This window comes from Mustela nivalis (genome assembly GCF_964662115.1).
Source record: "Mustela nivalis genome assembly, chromosome: 8".
In the NCBI taxonomy this organism is placed as follows: domain Eukaryota; kingdom Metazoa; phylum Chordata; class Mammalia; order Carnivora; family Mustelidae; genus Mustela; species Mustela nivalis.
Window position 1 is genome coordinate 118,741,709 of NC_139027.1, and position 11,501 is coordinate 118,753,209.

Genomic DNA, 11,501 nt, shown 5'->3' on the forward strand with positions numbered 1-11,501 from the left:
AATTTTTTTTCATGTCTATACATTTTTCTATGGTTTGTATCTTTCATTTAACTGTCAAAGGGAGTTTGCAGTTTGAAAGAGGTCAAGTAGCTCAGACTGTTCTACCCTTTGTTGTGTACATGGGGAAACTAAAATTCCGAATGAGCACAGAGCTGGATGCCTGGTCAGCGTTGACCAGAAGCTGGAAGTACTGTCCTCCTTGTGCATGTGTCGGGGGCATCTTCTTCGTGCTCTCCACCCTCTGTTCTCCCAACCCAGCAGCCACTAAGTTCTGACCCCTCTACAGTTATAGACATAATTCAGACCCAATTGTAGGGCTCGGGGTGGGGTGTGGGGGTGTGGGAGGCAAAGCATTTCATAGGATCAAATCCAAGTGTAATAATTACATCAAAGTGGGATTGTTAAGTGTGTCAGATAATCTTTTCATTTTTCTGGGTGGCAGAGTCATAGTGATTAGGAGGATGGGGTTTCCTTGACTTTCCAGCCAGACTGCCTGGATTAGAATCCCAGCCCCACCACTTGCCAGTTGGTGACCTCGGACATCAACCTCAGTTTCCTGAGGAGGCTGGGCAGCAGATGAGGATTATTTCATCCATCCTCTCACCCCCAATACTGGAATCTGGGCTTCCCCCACAGCCCTGAACATGGTACTTGGTGCATAACAGGGACCCCAGCCAGGTGGCTATTAGATTGGAGTTTTTTCAGACCCCTCTCAACTTCCAAGTTACTTTTAGTTCAGAAAACTCAGCTCGGATGACCTCTGTTCAACTCGAGTCCATTTGCTGCTTGCTGGGGTTGCCCCGAGGCCTTCCTTCCCTCCTCAGTGGCTGCCCCCTGGCCTTTAAGCTCTAGGTGAAAAGGGTCTTGAGTGGGAGAAGGTATTTGCAAATGAAACATCCAATAAGGAGTTAATATGCAAAATATATAAAGAACTTTATATAAGTCACCACCAAAAGGCCCGTAATAATCCGATTAAATGGTCACCAAGGAACTACTTCTTAACAGCCACCATGGGACACAGACTGCCTAGGTTCAAATCCAGCCTCCCCTACTCCAGCTGTCCTCAGGCAAGCTGCCTATCTTTCTGAGCCTCAGTTCCTCCCAGAGATGAAGTGAATTCATGCATTTAAAAAGTCAGGCATGAAGGAGGCACTATTTGGACAGCTTACTACCTAGTATTTGTGAGTAGAGAAGAGGAGGGAGCTGGTGACATGGAGAAGAGCTTAGAGGGCAAAAGGGTTCAGAGAGAAGGAGGGATTCAGAGGCCTTTTCAGGAGACCAGGGCTTCAGGGAGAGACTGGGTGGGGGTGGTCAGGCAGTGAACCGGAGTCCAGGAATTCAGCCCTGCCCAGAGCGATTTTGAGGAGGTGGTGGGCTCCTCCAGACTCTTGGGGATGCCGGCCCCCTCCCATCCCTGTGTCCAGCAGGCTCCAGCCCCACGCAGAGTCCTGCATCCAGGCCCCTTGCTGAATGACTAGGAGGAGCTCAGACAGACAGCTTCTGTGTCTCTTTAATATCCTCCAGGCCCATCCAACCCCCCCCCCACCCCCACCCACTCCCACTCCCGCTGCCTTTAAGGGTGGAGGCCTGGGTGCCCCCTCCCCCCAGCCCAAGGACTAAGGCACCAAGTGGCTGCAGCAGGCCGGCTTAGACACAGAGACGCACGGATGGAGGACACACAGACTGCAGACGCAGACAAGCAGGGCGGGTATCAGGGGCAGGGGCAGGGCTCGGGGCTCCGCGGGGGCTCCCACAGGCTCTGGGCCCGTTCTGGAGGCCGTGGGAGGCCCAAACATGCCCCGAAAGGGACCGGTCGTTAGGAAGAGGGGCGCCACGGCGAGCTGGGATCCTCACTTGCCGCCTTTCCGGGACAGACACCGCGGGAGGCAAGAGAAAGTCTGCTTGACGCGTGCCAGCAGGGGCAGCGGCCGGTGGGCCTCCCGGGGCGGCCGCGGCACCAGGCGCTGCAGGGTTCCCTCGGAGGCTGCCGAGTGCGGCGCGGGGGCCGCGGGCGCGGGCGCGGGGCCCTGGCGGCAGCGCGCGCACAGCGGCAGCAGCGCGCGCACCTCCTCCTCGTCGCGGAAAGGGCTCTCTCCGAAGCGCTCCTCCAGCTGCCGGCGGAGCTGGGGGATGGGGGGAGGAAGAGGGAGCCGGGGGTCGGTCGGTGCCGGGCTGCCGGCCCGGTCCTCGTCGCTTCCGCGGGTCTGCGAGCTCCCGACCCCTCGCTAGGCCCCTCCCCTTCCTGAGCATCCTCTCCCCTTCTCCTCTGAGTTTCCCTCGCCCGCATCGAGCCCCCTCCTCCTCTAAGTCTCTTCCCTCTCCTGGACCACACTTCCCCTCGGACACTCCATCTTCCAGACCTGCTAAAGCGACGCCCGCCCCCGGGCCCAGTGGGGACCACCTGAGTCTTCTTCCCAGAGCAGCAACCCCCTCCACACTGGCCTCTTGGCTATCCGCCCAGTGGGTATAAAAGAAAGAGAGGTTTTGGCTTTATCAGAGACCCAGGGGCGGAGAAAGGGAATGGACATCTCTCCCCAAAGGGGTCGAGCATTCAAATGCCTCCAGGTTCCAGGCAGATAGAGAAGGCAGTGCTGGGACCTGGTCAAACTGAAGGGTCCATAGTCTAGCCCAAAGGCATCCAAATACTAAACTAAAAAGGCAAAGAAAACATCTGGCTGACCAAACAAAATACACCTAGAGGCTAGATTAGCTCAGGGGTCGCAAGTTCGAGACCCCAGAAAATCTCCTGTCAGGTCTGAAGCACAGGCTAACTTCTTTCCCATCAGTGCTCCGCTCAAGCGGGAAGCAGTCTCCCAGCCCTGCCCAGCTTCTGCCCAGCTCCTGCCTCTGCCCCAGCCCCTACCTTCCGGGAACTGCCCCAGCCAAACTCTTCGAGCTGCTGCCTAAAGCCTGGGTTGGGGTTGGCGATAGGCCGGGTGGCCTTGATGGCTTCAAGCACGTCCCGCCAGCCTAGCCCCGTCACAGTCATCACATAGGCCGTCACGATGGTGGTGCTGCGGGAGATGCCTGCAAAGCTGGGATACCCACCCCCCACCCCCAGGCTTCAGGTAAGGCCCAATCTCTTCCATGCCCTGCTCCCAGCCACCCCCTCCCCACCTCAGCTCTCCCACCCGCCCTCATTCTCACCCTTGCCTCTGAGCTCCCATCCCAAAGAGCCTGCCAGGACCTGTTTTCCCGCTTCCTTTGCCCATGCTGTTCCTTCTGCCTGGAGTATCCCCTGGCCACTCCCCCACCTCAGAGGCCTGAGTGGTGAAATCACTTCATTCATTCATTCAGCAAATGTTTCCTGACCATCTGTTATTTGTCAGGTACCGTGGATATGGTGGGGAATAAAACAAACACGGTCTGTCCCGGGGCTTACAGGAGGGTTGGGAGAGAAGGCCACTAACCAGGGAAACAATTTCAGGTAGGGATAACTGCTCCAATGAGGAGTCCAGGGGCTAAGGGATCAGATAGGAAAAGGTTTTACTGTAGTGGAGGGGTTGGGGAGGGATTAGGGAAGGGGTTTCCGAAGAAGTGACATCAAGCTGAGTCCTAAAAGGTGGGTAAGGGCCAGTCAAGAATGTTCTGGGCAGTATATGAAGCCCACGAGGTGGGAGTTGGACGATTTGAAGTGTGGGGAGGTGGTCAGTGCAGCTGGAGTGGGGTAAGCAGGGGCAGAGGGTGACAGGCTGGAGGAGCTGTTCTTAGGGCAAGGGCTCTGAGAGAGAGCCGCCCTGAACCCAGCATAGGCTAGGTGCTCAGTGGGAAGTTATGGGATGAATGATATCAACTGGGATGAGTCCCTGTCTCCCAGCCGGGGGTCCCCCACTGCTCAGCCCTATTTCCTCAAAAGCATGGAGGGGAGGAGAGGGAGCAAGAGCACTCAGAGGATGCTGGACCACCTGCGTGACCTCACCTACTCCCTCCAGTTAGCCCATCTGGTAACAGTCTTGTCTCCATTTTACAGAGTAGCAAGTGAGAGTCTCGGGGAGAAACAGCACTTTGGCCTTGGCCACACAGCTGGTGAGGGACAGAGCCCTGATTGGAGCCCCTCCCCGACCAGCCTCCATCAGATGAATGGTGGACGGTCATGCGTGACAACGCATGGTTCCAGGTTCCTAATTCCCCATAGTGTGAGTGCTTGGGTGTGATGAAGGACAGTCCCTTACTTGCTCCCCTCATCCCTCTCGTAACTCACCAGTGCACAAGGCAGTTCCCCCCATTGAGGCGGCAACAGTGGATGAAGTTGATACATTCTTTGAAGTGCTTTTTGCTAGAGAAGAAAGCAATAGGGTAGCAAGCATTGGGGGGCAGGTCTCCTAGGAGTCGTCCCCCACTGCACTGATGGGATGTCAAGAGCCCAGGGTCCTCAGGGCGTCCGGCCCAGGCAGCGAACAGGGCCTGTATGATAGTGCAAGTGCAAGGCTGTGGGAAGCCACAATGGGGACATTTCAGGTAGTGAAAGCGGCCAATGATGAGAAATCCCATCACAGAGGCAGGAGCACCTCTCCTGTGGGTCCCCTGGATCCTGTTTTCATGGAGGCTTTATCTTGGTCTTTCAAGGACATGTGGGAGGAGACAGAGGAGTCCCACTCCTCTGGGGTCTGCAAGCAGAGCACCTGGGGACAAGGGTGGTCAGCCATGGGTTGGGAGGAGTGTCTGTCTGGGTCACTCTCAGCCTGGGAAGGCACTATAGCTCATAACACACACAAAAAATCCTGCTTTCTGAGTCCCTGTTACAGGCCAGGCCCTGTCTTGGATCCTCAGCCTGCACCATCTGATCTCAGAGAGGGAAAGCGATTGGTGCAAGGTCACACAGCAAAAAAATGGCAAAGTCTGGCTGGAGCCCAGATGTCTTAAACTCCAGGGCCAGGAACTGGCTGAGCCTGACCCCTTCCAGTCTTCTGGGTGTCTCGTCCTTAAGCAGAGTACTCTCCCCATCTCACAGCTAAAGACACTGAGGTCTGGGAGGTTAAGGGTCTTGGCCTAGGGCATAGGCAAGGGTGTAGCTGGGACAGAGGCAAAGAGAGGTGTGAGTGAGCACTTGTGCTAGGCTCCCCAGGACAGCTTTCTGGCATGAGTCCGCTCTGTCCTCCCCCAGACCACCCCCCACCCTCCAACCACCACCACCACCTCTCTCGGTGTCTCCAGAGAACTTACATGGGTACCTCAGGGGTGTCTGCCACAGGGATGCGAAGGTAGGTTATGTCCTGCAAGTACAAAACACACTTGGGCAGTAGGGGGCCCTCGGCTGTGCCGCTGGCCTTGGCCTGGGCCACCCAAGCACCTCATGACCCCAGCCCAGGTCCTGCTCCTTTCTGAACCACTGTTGCCCTCTCTATCCAAAGAGGCTAGATATCACCTGAGTGCCTGCCAGCTCTATCTGTCTGCGGTTCCAGAACCTTCTGAGAATTTGGTATCCTAACCTCATAGGTGATTTGGGCATAAGGACTTGATAAAAAGAATTCAGGGATCTTTTATTTAATAGGTAGGAAGGGGCCACTAACAGTGACTCTCCTCCAAATGAGGATTACAAAATTACACCAAAAAAAGGGCAAAACAGGGGCACCTGGCTGGCTCGGTTGATAGAGCATGCACTTCTTGATCTCAGGATTGTGAGTTCGAACCCCCATGTGAGTTTGGAGATAGATTACTTATTGAAAAAGGTGTGTTTTTTTTTTTCATTTTAAGATTTTACTTATTTATTTGTCATAGAGACAGAGTGAGAGAGCATGCACAAGCAGGGGCAGCAGGAGGCAGAGGGAGAGGGAGAAGCAGGCTCCCTGCTGAACAAGGAGTCCCAAGTGGGACTTGATCCCAGGACCCTGGGATCATGACCTGAGCCAAAGGCCGACTCTTTTTTTTTTTTTTCTTTTGAAGTTTTCTATTTTTTCTTTTCTTTTCTTTTTTTTTAAAAATATTTTATTTATTTACTTGACAGAGAGAGAGAGAGGGAAAGGCCACACAAGCAGGGAGGAACAGCAGAGCGAGAGAGAGAGAGAAGCAGGCTCTCTGCTGAGCAGGGAACCCAAAGGTAGGCTCAATCCCAGGATGCTGGGATCATGACCCGAGCCAAAGGCAGCTGCTTAACCTACTAAGCCACCCAGGCATCCCCCCAAAAAGGTTTTTTAAAGGTCTTATCAAAAAATAGGGGCACCTGGGTGGCTCAGTGGGTTAAGCCTCTGTTTTCAGCTCAGGTCATGATCTCAGGGTCCTGGGATCAAGTCCCGATTCGGGCTCTCTGTTCAGTGGAGAGTGTGCTTCCTCCTCTCTCTGTCTCTCTCTCTGCCTGCCTCTCTGCCTACTTGTGATCTCTCTCTGTCAAATAAATAAATAAATTCTTTAAAAAAATAAATTTCATTATTTTGAAAAGAAACAAAAACCATGAAAATAAGTTTCTACTTCATTAATTGTGACTATAAAACTGTGTGCTAATTATTTAAATAATCAAGGGATGAATTATTTCTCCCACAAACTGGCTATGACATCCTTTACTTGGTGCTTAACCTTCACACAAGATCTTAGGATGCTTTGGGCTCCTGTTTCAAGAATCACTTTTCTCAAGGACCTCTTTTAATCCTTTGATATTCAAATGACTCTTTTCCAGTGTCAGGCCTGCCACCAGCCCTAGGGCCAGGGACCCCGGGCCAGGTCCTCATTTGCTAATGGCTTTAGCCCTTCTCTGGCTCACTTTTCCCAAGGTCACACCATCCTGCCTCTTTTGCAAGGTTTGCAGTTTCACTTTGCAACACATTTGGCCTTGGGATTGTTTGGCATTATCAAACCCTGACTGGTAAATTCACTGATAGATGGGGAGGCAGGGCTGCCCGTGGGAAGAAGGGAAGGTTGTTGGAGTAGGGACTTATATGGCAAGCAGTCATTTCATTAGTCAATCTATTCATGACTTGAAAGCCTTCCCTGTGCAATCTAGTGACTGCATACTCCAAATCCTCCAAAACAAGCCTGCAAAAATCAGGCTCCATTGACCTGGAAATTTCTTGTTTGAATGGCAGTGAGAATCCCAGATTATTGGAGGTTGCTTTTAGAGACCATCAACACTGACAGTGGAGAAACTAAGGCCCAGAGAGCGGAAGGAACCTATCTGAGGTCACACAGCAAAGCTGGTGTGGATTTCAGACCTCCAGAGCCTTTTTCCACCTGTAGTTATTCCCGTTTAGTGGGTGACACACACTCTAATAGATAAGGAGGAAGGGGCTCTATTTATGGGATAAGAATATGATTAACTTTGCTAGATCAGCTGTAATTTGTTGGCCTTTATGTGGAGCTCAACAACTCAGTAAGGTAGGTGTTGTTATAAAATCACCATCTTAGGGGCGTCTGGGTAATGTAGTTGGTTGAGTGTCTGACTCTTGGTTTCTGCTCGGGTCGTGATCTCGGGGTTGTGAGATTGAGTCCCACATTAGGCTCCACACTCAAGGCAGAATCTACTTGAGATTCTCTCTCCCACTACCCTCCTGCTCATTCCCTCTCTCTCTTTCTCAAATAAATATTTATAAAATTCCTATTTTACAAATCAGGCAACTGAGGCTCAGAATGGTGAAGTCCTGTGCCCATGATTACGAAAGCGTTCTGGATTTACTACTTTCCTTTTCTGGGTTAGAACAACCTTACTACCCCCCCCCACCACCAAAAAAGAACAACCTTACCCCCTCTTTTCCAGGATTCCCATAAAACCAGCACCAACCCTTCTGGTGGGGGCCATGCTTTACTGTGTGCAAAGCGTCTTCACCATCCTACAGTCTCTTTGCATCCTCACAGCAGCCCCTCTAGGGGTAGACGGATTGAGGGATCAGAGGCCCAGACAGGTAAAGTCACAGCCCAAGATTACACAACAAGACACAGAACACAGAACTATCCATTTGTAGTAATCAGTTCATCTGGGCAATGGAAAGCCCGTGAAGGGGCCTTTTTAAAGTTCAGGGTGAGGCCTCTGGGCTCAGACCGTCAAATCCTAGCTCCTTAGCTTCCTGGCTGTGTGACCTTAGGCAAGTTACTTTACCTTTCTAGACCTCGGTTGCCAAATAGGGATCAAATGAGGATGCTGATGTAAAACAAGGCAGTTTTTAACAGGATGGCCAAGTATGGGTCAGGGAGGCAGTATAGAGCCTGGCACAAAGTAAGTACCTGAGAAATGGGTGCGGGGGGGGGGGGCAGCTGAAGCTCCCCTCTGCACTTGTACACCACCAGAGGATAGGGGTAAGGAGTACCTGCAGCAGAGGCTGGGGTGACTCGTGGATAGAGATGATGTGTGTGATCTTGTTCCGGCCCAGCTGGTCCGGGTCTTTGGCATCTGAAAGAAACGAAATGCCTGAGCCTGTCTGGTTGATGCGACTCACATGTCCCTGATGGCCAAGAGAGGTGGGAGCTCACTGCCCAGCTCCCCTCCCCACCTCTCCCTCTCCACTTTGTCCCACCTTCTGCCAGCCCCCTGCTATTTGGCCCCCTCCCGCTCCTGGTCTGACAGGTCCCACCGCACCCCTAGGCTTCAGTCTTGTTGCTGGGGCACCTACTTATGGGTGCCCACAGCCTCTTCCCAGCCTTGCGCCTGGAGTTCCTTCCATAGCAAACACCCTTTCCTGGCATATCCTTGATGGAGCCGGGAATCCTGTCTGCAGAAAGGTTTGCTCACCCAGAAGCTGTGTGTAGAAGATGTTCTCTGCAGTACTGCTCATAACAGTAAACACACGAGAAATTGTTAAAAAGCGGGAACAACCTACACATCTACCCTGAGAAAGCTACATAAATAATGGTGTATCCATACTTGAATACTGTGCAGCCAATGGCTAGAAAAGACCTCTCTGTGCTGATGTGTGAGCATGTCCACAGTGCATTATTACATAGGAAACAGGTGACTGAACAGCGTGCAGAGTAGACTTCCATTTTTGTTTTAAATGTTACATCTGCATCCACGAAGATATATGGAAACCAACCAAAGGCTAAACCTCACATTGTATCAGTGGCTGTCTCTAGGGGCTGGAATTCCAGTGTATGGGGGTCTTTTAGAATCAGAATAAATAACACATATCCCCTTTCTCTCCATAAGTCTACTTCATTCAACACATTTCCTGAGTGTTTACTATGTGCAGCCTTGGCTAGGCATGGGGGTTCATGGGCAACTTCATGGCCCCTGCCCTCACGGGGCTACAGACTTCAAGAGGGTCCAGAGTTTCCTTAGCTCAATACTCAGAAATGAACAGCGGAGGTGGCTCCCAGGGAGGAGGAGATCAGATTCACGAGAGTGGGGCATCAATGCCAGAGGAGGGGGGAGGCAGGCAGGGATGGATGGGGAAAGCCTTGCCCTGGTGCAGATGCCCCTTCCTCTCTGAAGCTTTCTCTGACTCCACGTGGAAAAGTGTGGAGTCTCAGAATTAGCCTGTCTCCTAGCACATGCCTGTGACAGGGAGAGGGCCATGGCTTTGGGATGGAATGGGCAGTGCTCGCTAACAAGTTTCTGGGTACAATCCAGTCTCTGGAAACCTCCCCTCTGTGTAGAAGGTTGTAGGGGTAAGGTTCCTGGTTTCCCAGCTAGAAGCAGCACCCCGAACAGACCTCAACCCGGAACCTCAGGGCTGTAAGAGCCTGGAGAGGTGAGTGGGTCATGTGCTGGGAGAGAGGCTGGGGCTCAGAGCAGGTGCAGACTTGCCTGACATCTGGCAGGTGTTTTGAGCCCTGTGCACTAGGGACACTTATCCCACATACCCTTAGTCCTCATGAGCTCCTTCTCGCTCCCAGCCTGGCATTGTTTCCCTGCCCCCGGCCCCATTCCTGAGTGCTTCCAAGGTGCGTGGGCCACAGCATGAATGGTGGACACGGGCCTGGACAGGCAGAGTGCCACAGCCTTGGGACAGAGTGGGCAGTGCTCACCAATGAAGTTCCCGAGGTAGAGTCCAGGAAGTACCTACAGAAGAGACAGGCTGGGGTCAGTGGCATAGGGGTGCACAACTTCCCATCACCTAGTTGGGGGCCCACAGCCCATTTCCATCCCATGACCAGGTGTCTGGACCTCAGGACTCAGGCAGCAATCTCATCCCCCTCCTGGACCTGGACTCTGTGAGTGGGACTAGGGAGGACAGGAGGGGGGCACCAGGGGAGGCCAGCTTGGGTAGGGGTGAGAGCTTGAAGCAGGGAGGGGAGAGGAACACACTGGGGGTGGGGGGGGGGACAGGGAGAGAGATGGACTGGCCAGGTGAGTGGTGGGGAGTTCCGAGGGAGGTGGGAAGGCAGGGACAGAAGGAGGGTCATGCAGAGGCAGAGGGGAAAGGATGGAGAAACAGCATCAGAGAGAGTCCAAGCAATCAGAGACGAGGAAGACAGAGACACCTGGAGACAGGGAAAGGGACTCAGAGACATAGAGTGTGGGAGTGACAGAGAGCCACAAAAAGACCCAACAAGAAATACAGAGTCACAGAAACAGGCAGAGACAGAGACACAGGGAAAGCGAGGCCAGAGATACCCAGAGAAACAGAGACGTGAGCAGAGCGCAGAGCGACACAGGGATGCAGGGTCAGAGAGTCACCCGGAGACAGAGATCTAGACACACAGAGCCTCAGGGCGAGGGCCAGAAGGTCAGAGGCCGGCAAAGCGACCCAGGCGGAGCCTGAGCCCCGGCGGGGCTGGGGGCGGCCAGGTGCGGGCTGCGCGATCCCCGTCCCCCTACCTTGGTCATGCCATTCCCCATGATCCCGGGGGCGGGGGTCCGGGCGCACCCCCAGTTCGCCGCCCGGAGAGCGCTTGGGTCGCAGCTGCCCTGCTGGCCCAGGCCGGGCGCCTGCAGCCTGGCGGGGAACAGGGGCCCCTGCCCGGCCGCCGCCGCCGCCGCCGCCGCCGCCACCACCGCCCGCCGACCCCCGGCCAGGGAGGGAAATGGTGGTGGAGGAGCCGCCGCCGCCGCCGCCGCCGCCGCCGCCGCCGCCGCCGCCACCGCCGCCGCAGGCTCCTCCTACCCCCTCGGTCATGTGGGGCCCCCCCACCGTGGGTCGCGGCGGGGGGCTGGACAAAGCCCCAGTGTGCCGGGCCCGGGGCCCGCGGGACAACGGCAGCTTGTTGGGCCGCGTGGGGCCGCCACCTCCGGAGGTGGGGGCGGGGACGCTCCCCCCACCTGGCACCGTCTGGCGCGGGGGGGGGGGAGTGGGCGCGGGGGCGGGAAGAGCCCCCAGCCGGCGGCGCAGCCACTCGGATCCCAGCTCCGGCGCTGCCCCTGACCGCCTTGCGGACCCTGGGGCCGAGCGCCCGGCTCCCTCAGCCTGGCCGCGGTTTCCTAGCAGAAACGTGACGGGAGCTGGACTTGGATCGCTATGGGTCCCCCTGTTTTCAGATACTGTGTGGGTAATTCCTTCCTTCGGTACATCCTCACTCCTGCCCCCCCCGCCCCGTCCCCATGCGGGCGTCCTACCAGCCAGCCGTCCTCCTCCCCCACTCATGCGGCCATCTGCCCTCCCATCCTCCAGTCCACCCATTCATCCCTACCTCGGTCCATC

General features: G+C 54.9%; 1 protein-coding gene across 2 annotated transcripts; it reads right to left on the reverse strand.

The window, feature by feature from the left end:
- Positions 1 to 104: 104 nt before the first annotated feature.
- DUSP15 (dual specificity phosphatase 15) lies at positions 105 to 11,099 on the reverse strand. 2 transcript variants are annotated; one of them, XM_082745782.1, is made up of 7 exons: positions 10,682 to 11,099; positions 9,889 to 9,922; positions 8,232 to 8,314; positions 5,164 to 5,213; positions 4,202 to 4,276; positions 2,864 to 3,035; positions 294 to 2,123 (listed from the first exon to the last, which is right to left on the reverse strand). In XM_082745782.1, exons 1-7 carry the CDS (start codon positions 10,700 to 10,702, stop codon positions 1,851 to 1,853), a joined length of 708 nt encoding a protein of 235 aa, XP_082601908.1. In that variant the 5' UTR covers positions 10,703 to 11,099; the 3' UTR covers positions 294 to 1,850. The 2 variants fall into 2 exon arrangements, with proteins under 2 accessions (XP_082601909.1, XP_082601908.1); XM_082745783.1 differs by lacking the exon at positions 2,864 to 3,035 and having other exon boundaries at positions 105 to 2,123.
- Positions 11,100 to 11,501: the final 402 nt, after the last annotated feature.